This window comes from Delphinapterus leucas, chromosome 12 (assembly GCF_059928025.1).
Source record: "Delphinapterus leucas isolate spDelLeu-1000000601 "Yukka" chromosome 12, BTC_Dleu_Yukka2, whole genome shotgun sequence".
Lineage (NCBI taxonomy): Eukaryota > Metazoa > Chordata > Mammalia > Artiodactyla > Monodontidae > Delphinapterus > Delphinapterus leucas.
The window spans coordinates 60773844-60794869 of record NC_143140.1 but is presented as its reverse complement, the minus strand read 5'-3'; the positions used below and the strand labels follow the sequence as shown (position 1 = coordinate 60794869).

General features: G+C 40.5%; 1 protein-coding gene across 5 annotated transcripts in view; it reads right to left on the bottom strand.

Moving 5' to 3' along the window:
* Window positions 1–3829: 3829 nt before the first annotated feature.
* NCOA7 (nuclear receptor coactivator 7) overlaps window positions 3830–21026 on the bottom strand; it is a 144390-nt gene continuing 127193 nt past the window's right edge. For 3 of the 5 annotated variants that reach the window (XM_022555930.3, XM_022555938.2, XM_089921980.1), the window contains exons 11-16: window positions 20861–21008; window positions 13142–13267; window positions 11690–11842; window positions 6884–6979; window positions 6358–6431; window positions 3830–5981 (exon numbers count right to left, since the gene is read on the bottom strand). In XM_022555930.3, coding sequence (XP_022411638.1) covers window positions 5846–5981; window positions 6358–6431; window positions 6884–6979; window positions 11690–11842; window positions 13142–13267; window positions 20861–21008 — 733 coding nt within the window. In that variant the 3' untranslated portion in view covers window positions 3830–5845. Of the gene's footprint in view, window positions 5982–6357; window positions 6432–6883; window positions 6980–11689; window positions 11843–13141; window positions 13268–14531; window positions 19601–20860; window positions 21009–21026 lie in introns of those variants that run through there. The other 2 variants (XM_022555946.2, XM_089921981.1) reach the window with 2 other exon arrangements.

Genomic DNA, 21026 nt, shown 5'->3' with positions numbered 1-21026 from the left:
GCTTTAACCCTCATGAACTTTGTGACTTCAGGCAAGTTACCTAACCTGAAGAATCAGTTTACTCATCTCTAACACAGAGATAATAATTAAACTATATTCGATTTGAGGATCAAATATGATAAATGCATATAAAAGGAGGGTGAAAGTCATGATAAATAAATGTTACCTGTCTTCCTCATTCTCCTCTTCATATTATTATTGTTAATACATCATTTATTGCTCAGCAAGGTGTTGTTGCAGGGTTTGGAGATTTAGAAGTCGTCCATCAGTCTTGCTCAGCTCTAGCTAACTCACTGGAGGATGGTACTTTAGATGGATATTCAGATCTTGTCCCAAGACCTTTCCTGAAGATGTTGACATGTGTTAATGGGATGATTACAGGCCAGTGAAAAGTGAAGTTGACCTTGGAGGAGGTTACTTCTAAATGTTCTGAAGTATGAGGGATGGTGTAATTAAGCATAGAATAAGCAAGGGGATGCATTTTAGATAAAGTGAGGATGTGTTAATACATTCTATTGGGAGGGGTTTAAATAAAGAGTGAAAATCATGCTGAATAAACTTGACTTGATCTAAAAAATTATGGTCCAGAAATTTTATCAGAAGTGAATGATGAATATGACTACAAAGAAACTGTAATTAACTTGTCATGTATTAAAAATGCATGTATTTCAAAAATATAAACTGAGCAAAATATTTGCTATATTTTGTCATGTTTATGACAAAGGGCTAATTTTGTGAGTATACTAAAGAAATCTTACAAATCAGTAAGATGACGAATAACTCAATAGAAAAATGGATAAAGGACTCAGACAAAATATTCAGGAAAAAAGACACAAATCTGGCCAATGCATGTGGGAAGATGTTCAACATCATTCATGATTAGAATATGAAACTTAAGATAACATTCAGCAAAGATTAAAAAGAGATCAGTATAACCAATATTAGTGAGAGTGTGAGGTTAACTAACTGGCATACTCATACACAGTTGGTGTAAGCTAGTATAACTTTTAGGGAGGAGTAATTAATATATCTTTTAATATAAAAAGTGCATATACTCTGACTCACTGCTAAAAGTTATCTTTCAAATATACAAATTCATAATGCACAAAGTTCTATATGCAAGGATGTTCACTAAGAATTATTTGTAATAGCCAAAAAAAATCCATTAGTGAAGAACTGTTTAAACAATGACAGATCCATGCAATGAATAATGAGGTAAGTCTACCTATATCGATAAAAAATGATGTTCATAGTATATTGTTAAATCAGAAAGACAAACTAAAGAACAGTGTGCATAGTATGCTTCTGTTTATATGAAGAATATATAAATAAGGATATATGCGTAGAAATGCCCTAGAAGGAAACACAAGGAACTTTTGTGGTTGTTACCTCTGGGGATATAGGGGAGGAAATGTTTGTCTTTTACTGAATTCCCTGTGTACTGTTTGATCCACCAGCCTGTAGAGATTGTGGTTAAACCATGGGCTGCTGTGGGGATTAAAGGCTGAATTGATTGGCTGAATTCCCATGTTTTCAAAATATGTCAAGGTAAGGAGGATTTTTTAGCTGCAGAGACATGAGAAGACATGCCTTATCATCCAAGTTTGTTGAATGTGAATGTTTCTTGTAGGTGTTTCTTGTTTAGCATATTCCTCAGTGTAACCTCAGAGTTATATTAAGCTAGATCAAGGTTACTTTTTGTAACCCTAGAAGTGGAGTCGTTGATGAAATGATGGGCTCTTGTTGACAGGGAAATAGGACACCAAGATTATCTAATCGTCTCTTTTCTTATGCCTTTTGATCGCCCTTCATTCTAACAGGCTGATACTGAAAACTTTCTCCACAGGCAGGCAGGTTCTCTGGGTGTGCAGGGGGCCATTGGGCATCCCAGCTGGCAAGCTTAATAAGGAAGATTGGTCACTGAATAGAACTGTTTGAGGCATTTTGGGCAGTTCATTAATCCTTGATGATTCTGAAATTGGTTGCACAATTCTGCATAAGGAATACACTGTTTTTCCTTCCTGTGGTTCATTGTGATTGTGGATGGGAGCCTGGTGAGGGGTGTGGCTCCTATAGGACTGCCATGGCAGTAGAATGTCCAATATGCCAACAAAACACATACTGATGGCCAAGGCAGGAAATGTTTATTTGAGACAAGGCCTGGGCACTGGGAGAGGTTTTTCGTTATTTTTCATTAAAGATGAGGATCAGTAATGCTATAGAGATCTAAGTTTTCAGTGTAATCAGGGAACTGAACCCTCTGGTCTCTTTATTAGTTGATGACCTAAGCAGTGAGACACACTGTTACTTTAGGTGGTACCACGTTTTGTAAGGATCCATAATGGCAGGGACAAATCAAAGTACTGAGAACTAAAGGTTCTCTGTGGCGAGGGAGTAACAGTCTGAGTTCATTGCTGATGACATAACGATTTGGCTGTGCCAAATCTTGATCTCAAGCTGTGCTGTTCAATATGGCAGCCACTGGCCACATGTGGCTAAACTTATATACTTTAATATTAAATAAAATTAATAAGATTAAGTGAATTAAATAAAAATTCAGCTCCTCAGTCATCCAAGTCACATTTCAAGTGTTCAACACCAGTATGGTAAGCTAGTGGCGACCGTAAGGGACAACGCACATTCATGGAACAGTTCTATCAGAGTAGAATGTTCTGTTGAGCAGCACTGATCTAGAAAATAAATAGGTCTCCAAAGATATTCAATCAAAAAACACCATTTGGATGCTTGCTTGACCATACCAGGGAGTCTCTGTCTGGTTTTTATTCTGAACCACTAGAGATCTGAAGTAGAAGGGTGGAGGCAGTAGGATTTTAGATTTCGGTGTGAATTGTAAAGTCTCATTTTTTCAGTTAAGATACCTTTTGTTGGCAGATCACTATGGATAATGGTCATAGGCAAGGAGGTAGGAAGATGCGATGCTCTGAGGTTAGGGCTTACCCTGAATGAGGAGTGAGTGACCTGATTGGGCAGAAGGAAGTAGTCAAAGGTACTTTTAATACTTGAACAAAGGGCCAGTACAGCTGTTTAGTTTCTGGAACTTCCTTTGGTTTCTGACCTCCGTACCTTTCTGTATCTGATTATATTGGTAAAAATACGTTAGGCATCCTAAGAAGAACATGAATCTCAGCTTCCCTTTCTGGTTTAAGAGATTCTTAATGACTTCCTCAAAAGGAAAGTACTTCTTTTATTAGTCCTGTTTCATATGCCTCTAAAACTTTAAAAGGATTTAAGGAAAGGGAAATCAAATGAAGGCCAATACTACTTCTCACACTAGTTCAGGGTGTCCCTGGTGGCTTGTAGCGTGGGGCTGTATCTAAATCATTTTCAACAGAGTCTGGTGAGACATTTGGTTGCCCCCTCCCATCCACATCTTTTGAAGTAGACTCATGAACTGAGGAATTGGCAAGGAACGAACACTGTTTGAGGTCTTCATCTTTAGGGGCTAGGAGACAGGATGTCAAAGAAAATCAGAGGGTAAGGTAAGGTGTCTCTCATGGAAGTTAGGAAGTAGGTCAAGAGAGAGATGTTAAAAAGAAAGTCACTATTCAAAGAACAGCTAGGATTAAGAACAGAGAAACTGCTAGACAGGGCCAAGAGTTTTCTCTAGTAACTGTAACAGGAGCAGTTTTCATGAACTGATGAAAGAATAGGAGAGTGGCTACGGGGAACAAAGAGGGAATTTCCAAGGCAGCAATAAATACATGAGCACTGGACCTTATTTATTTAGTCTTGGATACTTCATCATCCTCTCATTCAAGTAAAAGCTCTAGCATGCAATAAATACTTGTTGAATGAATCCTCAGGAAAGTCACACTGAATGCATAAATTCCTTTATTGAAAATATTGGGCTAGCACTGCATTACATATATTCAGTATCCATAAATGAAGGGCCACACATTTCTGATTGGACAATACTGTTTTAAATAGAGAACACAGCATCTGAATATGCTCTCACAAGTATAATATCATGGACTAAACTAGGTAGGAGTGAACTATATGCAAAATGACCATTTCGTTAATAGCATATGGTTGCAAATGGCATAAATGGTAAACGTGATCATTATGAGACATTCCTGGTATCTCATACCAACATATAATTTAACAAGCAGATTAAGGTTAAACTGCCAATAAGTTGTTAATCAAGAGTTCTCAATAGAACTTGGGTGAAAGTGCACCCAGGCTATAGACTTAAGATTTTATAGCGTTCATTTAAACTTGCATGGAAATGTGGGTGGAGTAAAATAACTGTTGATCTGACAGGAGGCCACTTGGCAATTTGTTTGTTCTCTTTTATAAATAGTCTAAAATAAGAGAATAAGCTAAAGGAAATATTCTGCCAGCTTAAGGCCAACATTCTAAGAACTGTTTACTTCTTTAAAATGCAGGTATATAAACACTACTTTTTATTAATTTTTCCTTCAAAGATCACTGGGTATGTAACTTATGACAGACCACTTTCTCAGCTTTGGCTATCATTTGACATTTTTTTCCATTAGCAGTCTTTGGCTTTCATAAAGGTCTGACAGTCAATAATATTTGTTAAAATTTTAACAAGTCTTTATTATTAACTTTAATAAAAGAGTGTTTTATGATGTGAAAGTGAGTTGATATTAAAAAACAAGTGTTTACTTTTTATTCGAATTTTGGTATGAATGCATTTCTTTGCATTGATTTTTCTCAAATAAAAGAGTCTAGAAATCAAGACAATTGGGATAATTTGACCTTTTTTTCATTTGATATAAAATATACAGAAATTAAAACAGTCTCATTTCAAACAGAGGCCTGTTCATTAATGTAAAAACTTGGGGAAAATTATGCAAAAAAATCCAATAAAAATACAATTTTTGTTATTAACACGTGATTTTATAAGAAGCAAAACATTTTCTTTTCAAAAGCAGGGTTTGTTCTAAATCTAGGCTCATAAAGGTATACATTTCTGTAAATATCAACTTATGACTGAGAGAAATAGCTTATTTTTCTTTTACACAGTTATGTTCAGAGTAAATAACTAAAAATGTACCTTTTTAATGACTAAATGGAAAGCTGGCCTACAACAGTCAAATCAATAAACATTGGTATTGAGTTTTAAAAAATTCAGAATTATGTGTATATATATATGTGTGTATACATATATATATTTGGACATTAAGCAGCACATACATATACATATCACCCTAAACAATCAGGGCAAAAAAAATTTAATATAAAACTATATAAATCAAATGGGTTTGTTGCCAAAACATAGCACAAAATGTATACATTCCTTTATTTCAAAATTTGACACATTAAAAGAAAAAACTGCCAACACATTTCAGACAATATACTAGAAATAATAAATAAAACAGTTTTTAAAAATCATATATTCCCTTTAAGTGCTGTGCACTTTGAATTTTTCTAAATGAGACTAAACTTTTCCATGGCTAACAACAGTATGCTGTACATTTTGGTAATGAAAATTATATTGATAAATATACAAGGAATGTATATATTTCCACAGTATTTTCTTTTTCACAGTTAACAAAAATAAAAATTGCATTCAACTCACATCTATAAATATTCTGATTCCTCACTGTATGGATTTGAAGGAAGTGAGAGTATAAAGTCTTTCAACAATCTGGACTTCAGATTTCTTTCTTCATCGTCTGCCTTCCACATGTACCTTTCAGAATCTCTCTGCAATGTGATCACACGCTGAGATGAAGGCAGAAAGAAAGCACTATGATGGGATGAGGCAGTCTGGGCTGGGGCTTGCTCTTCCAGCCAGCTTTAGCAGGGCTGATTGAACCCAGTCTTTTTAATGTCGTATTTTAAGGCAGTCTGAATTTCACTCGAATGTCCATACCTCGAGATCCTGAACTATGAAGTCTTCCTTTTTGGAAAGAATATCATTATTAAAAGTGCTGCAGGAGTTGCTTCGTCCATGGTATAAATCAGCATCTAGCCATAAACCAAATCGTCCCCTGAAAAGGTTAATAAAATGGTGAAAACATTTCAATTTTATGTGCACACTTTCTGTCCTCCCTTGCCCCAACTTCTTTCTTTTATGCTGTAGACAGACAAAACCCTAAACTGCTTGTAAAACAAAAGGTACATTTCCTTTATTTCATTTAAATGACCCATCTTTCCTAAAAGACGGGTGGCAGTAGTCCCTCATTTAGACACATAAATAAGTCATTTTATCTTCAATTCTTAGTGTCATGTGTTAGACCACACTGTCCTAAATAATCGAAGCACATGGACTAGCTAAAATCACCTGACACCAAAGTTTCAGTTACCTGGGTCAAAACAGGCTCACTCAGGTCAGGTGGTAATTAATAATAACAACAAAAACCTTACCCTCCACCACCAAGTTCCAAAGAACTTATGTCTCCATTGATAAAGTATGAGTTTTCTCCACTCCACTTAAAGACCTTAGGACAGAAACACAAGACAGAGAACAGACATTTCAATCTGGAGAATTCACGAAGAGGGAGTAAGAGCATAGTACCTCTGTGTGTGCAAGGGCACTACCCATTGGCTGAGGAAGCTCCTGACGGCCAGACCTCTCCCACACCAGGATGAGATCTCCAAAGGGGTTATGAGGTAGGAAAGACCTCTCAGACACATGTTGGCTCTGACTTGCAACCCCTCCCTGATCTTAGACCATGCAAAAGAGCAGTTCCCAAGGCCTGGGGAGGGAATCTAAGCGGTTTCTGTGCTGCAGTCATGAAGTGCTGGCCAGGCTAGAGTGAGGCCTGATGAGGTTACCTCGAGTAACGGGATGGGACAGCTGCTGCTCCAACCACAGCCCCCCATCTCCAACCCCACCGACCCTCCTGACACCGTGACACCAGGAAGTTGGGTATTTCTTTCATCTAGGTACCTTGAAGTTAGGGCTAAACGTGTAGAGAAAAGTTTCGCCTGTGCCATAATAGTGATCACTGAACTTGAAAGGATGAGTTGCATATGCTCCAAAAATCTGTCAAAAGAAAACAGAAACCTTATCTACTTTCAACCATAAACCTCCCAAAAAAAAGACTTTCTGAAATATTTTAGCACAATCCTATTCTGAGATCTCATTCAGCAAAGATCATTACTAAATCAGAGCTCCTAAATAAAAAAGACCACCATCCAACAAATAAAATGTCCCCAGTTCTCATTAGAACCCAAGTGGCTTAGAGAACTTATCTGTCAAAGGCCAACAATTGCTCCAGTTTTAAAAGACTTCCGAAGTCCACTATAGAGACAAATTTCTTTTAGTGAATACAGAGGACATACTGGAAACATTAAATAACAAGATTCATCTTGCACACAGAAATGAGTGGTTGAGAGAATGAAGGCATATCTCTGATGTGTTTTCTAAGTAAAATTGTGGCCAGAGGTTTCCCTGGAGAAAATAAATTTTTCTCTCCTTTGATTCGAAAAATGAGTTTTCAACATACTTATTAAAACTGCATAATAACGTGACTGATCCAGTATATCTTAGTTCAAAATGGCTTTTAAGAAAAAAGTAACAATTCCATAATACTGTGGGCTTTAAAGGTGGTTTAGATGTATCTGAATCAATGATTTTTCTATTATTTCTTATTGGGGTTGGAAGGAGTAGTCTTTTCAGAACACGCATGTCCACTGCTTCAGCTTCCTATCCTCTGCTCAGATCCTGACCAGTGCGTGCAGGAGTGAGGACTGGCAAGAATATATATTCTGGAAATGTCCCTAGGTGATTCTGATATATTTTCTCCAAATCCCACTTGAGAAACAATGCTTTTTTTTTTTTAATATTTATTTATTTGGTTGTGCTGGGTCTTAGTTGTGGCATGCGGGCTCCTTAGTTGCAGCTCGCTGGCTCCTTAGTTTTGGCATGTGAACTCTTAGTTGTGGCATGCATGTGGGATTTAGTTCCCTGAACAGGGATCAAACCCGGGCCCCTGGCATTGGGAGCGTGGAGTCTTAACCACTGCACCACCAGGGAAGTCCCAAGAAACAACGCTTTAAATGGAGTCTACCTGAAAAATGTCTTATAAGTTTTCAAACTAATTTAAATTGGATTATCATCATCATGGAATCTCTTCTTCACCAAGTACACTCAGTTCCTAGCTCCTTGAAATACTAAAAATTAGGTAGAGTAGAAGTCTAGAATCTCTTTCTAACCCATGTTCTTCATACCAAAACCTGTCCCTAGAGCTGTTAAGAACAAGGAAAAAACAGTAACAAATTTTCTTAGCAATCATGGAAATCTGTTTAAGCACTGGAGGTATGATGATACTAAGAAATTACTGTTAATTTTTTAGGTATATAGCATTATGGTTATGTAAGAAAATGTCCATTTTATTTTTTTCTATTAATTAACTTAGAAAGAAATTGTAGAATAATGGTATTGTTGGGTCTATACCATCGAAAATTTTAACATGTTTGACAGTAACAGAACAAAGGAATCCAGGGGAATGAATGAAGATAGCCCAAAGTGGTAAAAGGAAGGTTAATATGACAAAACCCATAAATGTATAATTGCTCTCCTTTCTTCTCTCAGCTTTCTTAGTAGATAAAAATTATACAAACAGCTATGTAACAGTTTATTGTTGAGTTTGTAATATATATCAACGTAATATAACAAAATTACCACAAAAAGTGGAAAGATGTCATAGAGCAATATAGGAGTAACATTTCTATATTTCACTGGAATTAAGTTAATATAGATCGGACTCTATTACCTGGTGATTGTTCTATTATTTTCCACAATGCTTTGTGGTGTAAATTACTCCACGGTCTCATTCAATTAAATTTGGGCCCCTTTGCAGGGGTAGTTTCTGTGGCCAGTCTATGAAGTTTATCCTGACTCCAGGAAGGCTCTCCTTAGCTGTCTCTTTCCCCGGTTCTCTCTGGTAAACTAGATGGTCTACGGCTTAGTTTCCTGCCTTCATGGAACTACCAGCCTCCTCTTAGTTGTTTACCACCAAAATTTTCATTGTTCTCTAGAGTGTCCCTTGGCTTGACCTTCCCCATGTTCTTCTAAATAACGTCAGTTCCTTTGGAGAGAGCTTCTGAGCTATATGTTTTATGGTCCGCCTCTTCCCCTGGAGCTGGGGGCTGGACAGTGGCCTGCTTTTCTCAAAGGTACAATCCTGTTTTATGAGCAGGGTGCTGGGCAGGGGCAGTAGCCACTGGTCTTGGCTCTGCTCACCTGACATGGAACTTCTGCCCTATGTGCTGGAGCAAGGGCAGCAGAGACCCCTGTATTCTCAGCCTGCCATGCAGAAGGTAGAGCAACTGTCCTCTGAGAAGGGGCTGGTCAGAGGAAGAAAGCCCTGAAATTTAGCCTCTGAAACAGAGATCTCGGGTAGGGGATAAGACATGCTGGGGACCTGCCCCTAGAGGAGGCATATCATAGTCTTTGCCTGGGAGCTGGCAGCTGAGGGATCCTCATCTTGTCCACACGTGCCCAGAAGGAAGCTTCTGTCTGAACAGGGGTTGGGGGAGGGAGCAGGCTGTGCCTTCAAATGCCACAGAATCTCACTATTATTACTGGGCTTCATTAGATTTTCTTAAATAAATGGTTCTTCACTTGCTGTATGCCCTTAGGGCAATTTCCAGAGATTGTTGTTGTTTTTAAATGATTGTTGTTTTTATAATTCCCACCAGTAATGATTGTTTCACTGGGGATTGATTCTGTAGAACTCCTCATGCCTGCCATTCTGCATGCGTAATGCTTTTATCTTAGAATTTTATATAATTCATTTCCAGATAAACTTACGGGTGTTGTTCTATCATGTTCCCAAACACAGCAAGCCGCATCCTTGCCTTGGGGGTAGGTGGGGTGGGGAAAGCAGAGTTATGCCTTCAAATAACACAAATGCCTCCAGGGCACCAGATCCAGTAAGATTATACCTCTAGACAAACAGTGTAATCTTCAGGTATAGGCAGGCCTCCTTTACATATCTGCTGATAGGAAGCTGAGTACTACTGTGCATCATCAAAACCTGCTCTGGGAGGCTAACAAGTTATTCCCCAACAAGTTATCTTTTGGTAAATTAATAGAACTAATCTATACTTACGGTGCAGGTACGTGTGTGTGTGTGTGTGTGTGTGTGTGTGTGTGTGTGTGTGTGTGTGGTCTAAAACCATCTAGCCCTATCTCATCTAAAAAGTAGCACCTAACTTTGCAAACATTTCACTAAATCCCTAAGTAATTCCATTTTAAACCTTTGTTATTATTATTTAAATTTTTAACTTGACTGTCCCTACTGTTCAGCTTGGACTATGATTAAATAAAGTGTTCTCAATCAGTAAATAACAGTAGGAACAATGATAGTAACTAAACTATTCCTCACAACTCTTAATCTCCTTACAGGAATGATCACCGTTGAGAAAGACAGTGCCCTTCTTTCTGCTAATTTTTCCCAAGACAAATTATGACAGCAAAAATCTATTTCCCCTAAAATGATCCCAATTATATGGCTTCTCAGTAAGCTCCCCAATGCTTAATAGTGCCCCACATCTAACAGACAGTCATTATACATTTTCTGAATGGATGAATAAATAAATGGTTGTCAAGTAAACCCTGCTTCCAAATGCCAGGAAGAGAAAATAATGACACCTACAAAAAGTGTAAAGAAATTTCTTCTTGCTATAATATAGACCAAGTCGAAATGAATAAAGAGCAGACTTGAAAGATGCTTTCCTTTTGTGAAGCAGAAGTCTGCCTGGATGGTACATGAAAGAAACCTGGACAGATTCCACTCATACTCCAGGCTGACCAAGTGAAGAATTATTAGCTTAGGGGAGATGGGGGTAATATCTAGATTTCACCAGTGCCTCCAAGACCGACAGCAACGTGGGTGAAAGTGCACTAAGCAATGGTCCAGAGCATTTTCTCCTGTTTCGTAACAACTGGGCCCTTCAGGTACAACACACCATGGCCTTAACTGGCTCTCCATCTCAGCAACTATGCAGGCAAGGTTGGTGGGCACTACTTCAGCTACCTGGAAGAAGTTCTGGTATGGCACTGAACTGCTTTCTGCAACTATCTCCAAATCTAGACTTGACTTTTCTTCCAGCTTCTCCAGTTTTAGGTTACAGAATATCATTATAGTATATATATATTATAGTTTATATATTATATATATATAGTATATATATATATATATATATATATATACTCCATGATGAGTACAGGAAAAAAATTCCTTAGAATGTGACTGTATTTGGAGATACACTCCATTTTCTTTTTTAGAGATGCATTCTGAAGTATGTAGAGGTGAAATGACATAATAATTGGGATTTACTTCAAAATACTTCAGGGAAGAAAAGCCAACAAAGGAAAGAATGAAGTGTATGTGGCAAAGTCCTGCTAACTGTAGAATCTGAGTGATGAGAGGTCATTGTGTTAGTCTCTCTACTGTTGTGTAGGTTTGAAAAGCTTCATTAAAAAAAATGTTCCTTGGGCTTCCCTGGTGGCGCAGTGGTTGAGAGTCCGCCTGCCGATGCAGGGGACACGGGCTCGTGCCCCGGTCCGGGAAGATCCCACATGCCGCGGAGCGTCTGGGCCCGTGGGCCATGGCCGCTGAGCCTGCGCGTCCGGAGCCTGTGCTCCACAACAGGAGAGGCCACAACAGTGAGAGGCCCGTGTACCGCAAAAAAAAAAAAAAAAAAAAAAAAAAAAATGTTCCTCTATAAGAGGAACAAACCTCACCTGATTATCCATATCTTTGATGACCAATAGGACAGGACTGTCTAGTGATGCTGACTTCCGGTAGAGAGTTTTCAAGCTGGTCCCATGCTCTAATGTGCTGTACACGAGACTCCATGGATACCCCTGTACCCTTGCTGGAAGGCGTCGGGCCAGCTGTGAATCCAAAGATGAAGATGTAAATACACAGTTTGCCTACAAATCACTCATGAATTTGTAGCACAAAACCGATGCCTGTGACTCAAACTCGATAATTACACTACTTCCATATTGCTCCCCTATACTCTAGCAAATATTTGCCACTATAAACCAAGAAGGGAAAATCATCCCTTGGCAGGGATGCTCCCCAGAGCATGCATTCCCTCTCAGGGATGATCCTGAAGGGTCACTATGCCACTATATATTTGAAGATACAGCACCTAGCTTGATAAAGAGGTATGAATTAGACACATGCTCTCTTGTTTACACTTCAACCTGACTTTCACCAAGCAGTTCATGTTTCTCGAATTGTTCTTTCTAAACCTTCAAAGGCTCAGAGCTGCTACTGACAGCTGTAAATTCCCACCAAAGTGAGAACAAGAAGACACGGGTGTTTTATGCTAGTAATCAGATGTAGTCTGTCCTCATTACACTTGTATCTTTCACTTACATTAATATTTAACTTAAACTTGGCTGCCATAAATATCAATAATGCATATCTCTTCAAAAATACACACAAAGGAGGCTATATAAAATGTTGAAGTCCTCAAGAATGCTTGACATAGTTCTAGAATCAGCATGAACTCCATCCCTGTAACTGCTTGGTCAAGTCGCCTAGCTTTCCTGGGCCTTCAGAGATGGCATTTGTAAATTGAGGGACTTAAACTTGATGATTCTTTAAGGTCTCTGAAATTCAGGTTTCTAAGCTGACTGATGGGGGAAGCACAAGAGGTCCCTTACTAAAGTTCAAATACAAGCACGTAGTATTTCATAAAAACTCATGTAAGAGATGTTCAGAAAATAGAAAGTAAACAAAAAAAAGTACAGAAAAAGGAAAATTACTCCTAGTAGTGGTAGGTGGTTTTCGTAAAGCAAATAAAGTGTACTTGCTATATGACTTTTACTGAGCTCAATAAATTGAAACCATCGGAACTCTGCGATAATCATTAGGATAATGATTAAAATACATTAGGACTACAGTAGGACACTTTAAAAATTGTTTTGAAGACAAGAAATGGCTTTTTGTTCAGGTTTGGGGAATGGACGTAGGTGTCTGGCCAAGTCCTTGCACTCCCAAGAAGGTGGCAGGGATGCTGCCTTTCAGAAGCAGAGAAGGGCCCTGGTTAGGCTGCTGGTGTTTCTTCCTTTAAAGCTCGGCTCATGCTTCACCCCAAGTGAGAAGAGCAAATGCCAGGGGTGGGAAATGTGTTCTAAGGTTTGGAAGACACCCATCCTAAGTTCCCAGGAAGAACCCACCTGCTCGATGTGCATGTTCTCCAGAAGCGCACTGTGGGGCTGCAGGATCGGCAGGGCGGCCTCATCCTCATCTTCATAGTAGCTACATGTGCTCTTCCTGCGTTTTGCCTCCTCTACGGTGATGATCTGAAATGGAGAAGACAAATAAACCAAGAAAAACGATATTTTTGCTTTTCCTTCACCTGCTATAAAGGACCTCAGGTACACAATTGCCTGTAACAGGTAGGGTTTTAGCAGCAGGACATAAGTTGAGCCAGCACTTTGGGGGAAATGGCTAATCACAATGTCAATTTCAGAGCAAATGGAGAATTAACACAGTACAGCTATAGCACTTAATATGTACAAATTAAAGTCACAAGTTTTCCAGTTTTACTATTGCTCAGTCATCAAGTAAGAATTATGTATAACTCCACAAGCGACTTATACCCTTGAGATGCCCTAAATTATTCTCCATTAGCCTGCATCTAAATTTGAATTGTTAAGGGACTAACAGATATCATACTATGAGCAAGTCTTCTATAAATAGGGAAATGGGGAAGATAAGGATAGTCCTTTAATCAAGAATCCTAACGTCTTCTCTCAAGGCTGATCATGGCAACCAACCCTGACAGAAATAGCAAATGATAACATCTACGGAAAGCAACAATACAAAGAGACACGAAGCTTTAGTCTAAATTACAATTAGGTATGATTCTTTATGGAGAGTTGAGAAACCATCAAAATAATCTTTCCTTCAAAGCTGAGAACAGAAACATGATGTTGTACACAACGTTTATTATTTCATCATAAATATAAACTACCAGGTTAAAAATCATTTTTCTTTTGCCTCTCCGAAAGTCTGGATAAATCACTAAATTATTTTGTAATTGAAGGATACAGACAGAAGGTAACTAATTCACCAAAATTCCTGAGTACAAATATTAATGACTTTTGCATCATAGAGAAAAAACGTTTACATTACATTGAGTGAAGGTTGTCAGGCAATGACTACTTAGTTTCCAAAATGCTGTCATCTGAGCCGGATTTACAGGTAAGGAAATTAGCCCTTAAATTTTACCGTCTTCTCAAGGGGCAGTTACTTAAAGAAAACACTGTTGAAGAATCACAAATCCAGCATTTTAAATGTATTAAATAAAGCATATATTTGGGGGGAACTCTACATTTAACACAGGTACAAAGTGGAGCTGTGGAATGAAAAAATCAGTATGGAGTTTTGACTCCAAAGGGAAAGGGCAAACCACACCACCTCTCTCTCCAAAGTGAATAAAATACCTGCTCTGGCTGAAATATCAGCACGATCCTTTCTAATTAGAAAGCATTTCAAAGCATCTTATCCGCAGAGCTTGGAGGATTCACGGACACATGATTAGCCCTCAGGACTCCAACATACCTTCACAAAAGGCTCTTGGTCCGGTCTGGCACAATAGAAAATCTGAATGTCCAGAGGCAATCTTCTCATCGTGAAGTAGTGTGAACTGCCTGCTTGCTCTCTAAAGAGGTGCAGGTTTTTTCTCTTATCTGCCTCCACACCACTGTTACTTACAGCCACACTGAGCTACAACTGTTTATGCAGTATCTAGTTTCCTGCATGATTGAGTTTCTGTTTCCCTTAGGAGAGAGTTCAGTATTTCTACAGGAACACACCCAAATTAGGATTTAGAGCAAGCACACACTTCCTGTTAGGCATAGCTGCCAGGCTGTAAAAAGACACTTTCACCTTTGAAAGGGTGGTTTCCTAACAGCACAACAAAACCTCATTGTTGTTTTTTTTCTTCTTCTCTGTCTTGTACTTTTCTTCCCGATTGTCCTCCAGCTGGCTGAGCTAGCTTTTCTAGCCCTGCCTTTTCAGATTTTTTTTTTCTGCATCCTAAAGCGAAACCTTCATTTTAAAAGTTTATGTGTGTTCCCTGACATCAGTTTGAATCTCAAAGGAAATATGAAAAGGAGCCTTTACCAGAAGTAGGTTCATTACGCTTAGAACAATGGCGTTTCACTTCAAAACCGTCATGTTTGTTAGGTATGAGAAACTTCAAAGAACTGAAAAAACATCCGGTTCATATGAGGCTGAGAAAAATGTTAGTTTAGATTCAGGTTTTCTAAAGAGCTGGCAAAGTAATATTTACCTTTCAACCTTTCAAAATATTAATCTTAATGACTAATAAGCATGATGAGTCCTCCTCTACTGCCCAGACCAGATATCAGCGGGTTGGAAAGAAATGTAGATTACCATTGGATCAATTTTCAGGGATCTGTGAGTTTTCCAGATCGAAAATGGCCTCTTGGTCTCCGGTACCCCTGGGAGATCGGGCGCCACTACATAGTTCATCCCGGGGGTCAGTTCTAATGAGGCTCTGGGAGATAACTGGTGACCAGTCTCAGGTCAGCCAGAACTTATTCTCAATGCAAGAGCCTAGACACAATCTAGGGCAGAATCACTTGGATTTTGTACCAGTGAGACAGCATTCTTTTCAGTGCCTGACACTTCATGACAGCTAACACTTACTGAGTGCTTTCTATATGATGGCAAGTGCCAGGTGCTTTGCCAGGCATGTGGCACAAACAATTCCAGTATATCATTTATCAGCTTTTCAAATTAGCGAAAGTTTTAAGAAAGGGATAATAGAAATAGTACTTTCTGTTGCCAGAAGCACAATGAGAAGAAGGGTATTCCTCACATTTCTGGAAAATTGTCATTATATAAAAGATTAGGAGCCTTAAAAAAATCAATAGCCTTATACTAAGTAATATCACTTTCAGGAAATTAGGGGAACAGTCAGAGTTACAGATCATCTCATCCTTATGAAAACCTTGAACCAGCACGATTCCTAAAAGTGGGGAATTGTTAAATAAATTCTGATTGAGGTTTAAAATATTATGTAACCATTAAAATGAGGCTTCAAAATCTTTAATATGATACAGTTCTCACAAGATGTCAGGTGAGAAAAGCCAGATACCAAGCTATACATAGAACATTATCCCATTTTGCAAAAATACTCTCTCACCCTTACCGCCTAGAAAACACCCTAAAATAGAAAAAAATGAGCCAAAAAAATGTACAAAAGTAATGTGTGGTTAGATACTATTTTCTAAATGTTCTGCATTGTGCTTTTCTGTAGTTTCCAAATTTCCTATAATAAAAGCAGGTGTTACTTTTATAAAATTAGGAAGTAAAGCTTATTTAAAGAGCTTGGGTATGGAGGATGGACTAGTGGTTGGGTTGACTGGAGTTGCCCTAGAGTTTAAGTGAAGGGTGCAGACAGCTGACTAGGGCAGTGGTCCCCACCCTACGTAAGATCAGAATCAACAAATTCTAACTAGAGATGACTGACTACATATGATGATGAAAGAGAAGAATCTGGGTTGATATCTAGGCTTCTAGCTTGGGGCACCACTAATTAAGATGGGAATACATGAGAAGAAGCAAGTTTTGGGGAAAGATGAAGAGACGTTTTGGACATGCTGAGGATCAGACACCTGTCAGGGGAGTGAAGGTTCCTCTTCTCCACCCACAGAGGAGAAGCAATGCCACCACGAAGCAGTGCTATCACAGTGGCCTGGCCTTAAGGTAATGCTAGTAAGCAGAATTTGCTCCTGCGTGGGAGGGAGCTTGGACAGCATTCTTCTCGTCATTGTACTTTTGGACTTTCTCTTCCATGTGGCAAGAAATAGGGATAGGGGCTTCCCTGGTGGTGCAGTGGTTGAGAATCTGCCTGCTAATGCAGGGGACACGGGTTCGAGCCCTGGTCTGGGAGGATCCCACGTGCCACAGAGCAACTAGGCCCGTGAGCCACAACTACTGAGCCTGCGCGTCTGGAGCCTGTGCTCCGCAACAAGAGAGGCCACGACAGTGAGAGGCCCGCGCACCGCGATGAAGAGTGGCCCCCGCTCGCCACAACTAGAGAAAGCCCTCGCATAGAAATGAAGACCCAACACAGCAAAAATAAATTAATTAATTAATAAACTCCTACCCCCAACATCTAAAAAACAAAAAAGAAATAGGGATAACAGTCCAGTCACCTCTCTCTCCAGTTATCTTTTCTTTCCATGTCCCAAGTGTTAACAAGTACACTAGGAGCTTGCAACAAGCCAACCCATTTCTTCCTCCTTCTCCATCCCTTATTCTTTTCTTCCTCTTCCACTACAGGTCTAGAGACACCTTCTAAAGGGATTTGCCCTCTCATTCTCCTCAGTGGCTCAGTCTGAGTGGCTCACTCAAGCCCACTCTACTCTAGATCTGGAAGCAGACCTTTCTCTCTCTGCGTGCCCCTTTAGCTCCTTTTCCTCTGGTGCTGGTAGGTGTGGCCTCTTCTCCCACAGGAGTTGTCAAGAGCTGAGATTCAAGGTTGGGATTAGTGGAAAGATGCAGAATAGGCCTAAAAGAGGGCTGCTTCAGTTCAAGATATTCAGGCCTAGTCGGGAAAGGATTAAATCCCCAGTGAAATTTAAACCTTCTCTCTGGCCCTCCATATTGGGCAAGAGACCATAGCCTCACTAAGAAAATACACATTTCCTAGCTATGCTTCGTCTGTGCGCATATCTCATGGGGGTGGGGGCCTCTTGGGCACAGATGGTTAGGTGAGGAGGACGGGAATTGATATTCTCTGACGCCTTGGCCAGAATGCCAGTGTCACACCATCTCTGCCTCGTGGAGACCCAGTCATGCCTGTGGGGCATCTATGTGCTCTAGAACAGCAGCCTGGAAGAAAGGTGTGTGGAGGAGACAGAGGTGGGAGTCAGCAGCAGAAACCTCGAAAGCCGATGAGCTCGTCCAAGGAAGATGTAATAGATGAGAAGAAAAAAGAGCCAAGGATAAACTAGGGAACACCATGAGAAAAGGGACAAGCAAAGTATACTCAGAAAGACTGGCCAGAGACAGAAAAAGAGTTGATATGAAGAGCCAAGGGAGGGAGAGCCTAATAGGCTTGAATATTTTTAATCAACGGTTTCAAACAAGAAGCTTATGAACTGTGGGAAGACAAACATGCAAACAAGTAAAGTGCTGAGCGATACACTACAGAGCTATGAGCAATGGGCTGCGGAAGGACAGGAGGAGTAACTCTGGCTGAAAGCATCACAGGAGTGACACATGAGCTGGACCTTGAAGGATGACGGGAGTCTGACATGGAAAGCTGTGTGTGTGCATGTACACATTCGGGCTGGGAGGGAGTGAATGAGAAAGGGACGAGTGAGGGCAAACACACATGTGAAGGGACCTGGCATTCCAGAAGGAGTTAGACCCAAGGGGCAGGCCTCATCATCCTTAATCATCCCAGTCTGACAGAGTTCCAGCCTTGGAAGATCTGACTGCCTACCTGATGAATCTAAACCCAGGCTGGGAGTATTGCTGGAGAAAACCTGCCCTCACTGCAGCCTGGTGCCAGACCCCACCAGGGCTTTCAATACCAGACAGCCATCCTACTGCAGTTCTTCAGTTGGCTTTTTTCCTAGTCTCTATAGTTGCTACTTCAGACCTTCTCCGTATTCCTCTAAGTCTTCCCTCCTTCACTTCTAGGGGGTGCTCCCTCCTGCTGCAGAGAAATAATCAAATGAGCAATGCCAGAATTTACCTCCAGTGAGTCTACATTCTATATGCACACATCCTATTCTTTTCTGCTGCCCGACCACCTAAGACCGATTCTATCCCTACCCCCACATTCCCGGACAATTCTCGGGGATCCAGCCTCCCGCTTAATCCCTCTCCTATTCCCTTATCTTCTGTACCTTCTGTTCCACCGTTCCCGCTGGCCTCACCCAAAACGTTACAGGCTCTCTCTCCCCACCCTCACCTCTTCTTCCAGCCTTCCATCTCATTTTTATTCTCCAAAACCAAATTCGAGTTGTTTGCCCACCTTTACTAGCTCCACTTACTCACCCCCAATTCATTCATTGAACACTGGTAGCTACATTTTGAAGCTACCACTTTAATGAAACTGCTTTTTGTCAAAGTCACCAACTATTACCTCCTTGGTTTTAAATCCAAAAGACATAGCTTAGTTCTTACCTTCTGACTCCTCTGCAGCATTAGGCATTTTTGACCACTACTCCCCTCTTGAAATTCTCTTCCCTTGGCTTCTAAGACATGACTTTTCTTGTTTTCCATGCCCTCCCCTGGCTGTTCCTTCTCAGTCACCTTTGTGGGCTCGACTATCTTTGGCCCCTTAGTGCTGGCATCCTGAAGGGTTCTGTTCTGAGTCCTGCTCCCTTGCCAATGGACACACTCTCCTAGGCTGACCTCACCTACACTCACATCTTCAACTTTGCTAATCACTTCCGAAAGTATATCTTCAGATCTTTTTCCTAAGTTTTATTCTCAGTTGTCTCTTGGACATTCCACAGACACCTCAAATTTAGATTAAAACCAGAACACAGAGCATTTTCTGCTATATCTAAGCCTCTTGCTATGCTTCTTATCGCAGTGAAGGGCAGGTACCTCGATCCCTCCAGTTCCCATTCTAAAAACCAAGAGATCAATCTTGACATCTTCCATCTTCTGCACTGCCACTCTTTCAGCAACTGTTCTCTCTCAACATTGATTACTGCAAGAGACTCCTAATGGGTCTTCAAGCCTCAAGTGTTGTCCAACTCCATGAACACCTGCCAGCAAGAGCAAGCTCTCCAAAATGTGTATCTGTATTTATTTCTCCAGGCTCCAAACAGCTCCTACTGGTTGAAGCTGTCTGAAGACAGCTCAAACTGCTGCCTTCCTACTGCCCTTAGGAAAACAGCCAAACCAAACCTATGACAAACAGTTCATAGGTCCTTCGTGATCTGCCATTTCATTATTTCCAGCTTCATTTCTTGCCACTCCCTCAGCTTTGCACTCTTATGATCCAGCTACACTGAACTCTTATTAGTTCATCAAATGTCCCACACTCTCTGTTTCTCCCCTGGGTCATTCCTCTACATAGACTTTTCTCTCTGGCCAGAACATGTTCCGTGTTCCATGTCCCACTTTCACCCCAACTGCCTGTCCTCCCACTTCTGATCTCAGCTCAGATTACTCCTTCTGGGTCGCATTCCCTGATTCCCTAGCTCCATTCAGGTGCCTGGGTACATGCTCCCATAGCACGTGGCATTTCACCTACAATGGTAATTATCTCACTATATTGTAATGATTTATCTATCCTCCTTGATCTCATCCACCGTGCCCCTAACATGAGAAGGGTGTGGTAAGTGCTCAAAAAAATTATGAACAGTTTTTTAGGTCAAATGAAGAAGCTTGACTTTCATCCTGTACGTAATGGGGACCCTGCAGCAGTTTCAAAAAAGAGAAGTGAAATTACTGGGTTGTAGGGGTGGAGATGAGGTCTTTCTGACACACATAACTAGCTTCAACACAGATGAATAAGGTTTTTTCCCCATGTGATTTCAAAGAGGCACAGGAAATCTGACTTCTTGCCAGCCAAGAGGTTACTGGAATTTTGACACAAGAACATTTTGTTTGTGGACTGGAATTTTTTTTTTTTCTTTTTTTTTTTTTGCGGTACGCGGGCCTCTCACTGTTGTGGCCTCTCCCGTTGCAGAGCACAGGCTCCGGATGCGCAGGCTCAGCGGCCATGGCTCACGGGCCCAGCCGCTCCGCGGCATGTGGGATCTTCCCAGACCGGGGCACGAACCCCTGTCCCCTGCATCGGCAGGCGGACTCTCAACCACTGCGCCACCAGGGAAGCCCTGTGGACTGGACTTTAAGGGACAGTCTAGCCCTCTCTTGAGTCTCACCTCCCAGCTCTTGGTGGTCGGCTCACTGAAGAAGTTGTCAATCATATTCAGTTCTTCTTTTTCCACCACCACAAAGCCTTGCTCTTTGGCATCTTTCCCATAGACATCAGGAGACCACTGAACAAAGAACGTGTACAAGTGATCCACCCTGAAAAACATGTTCATC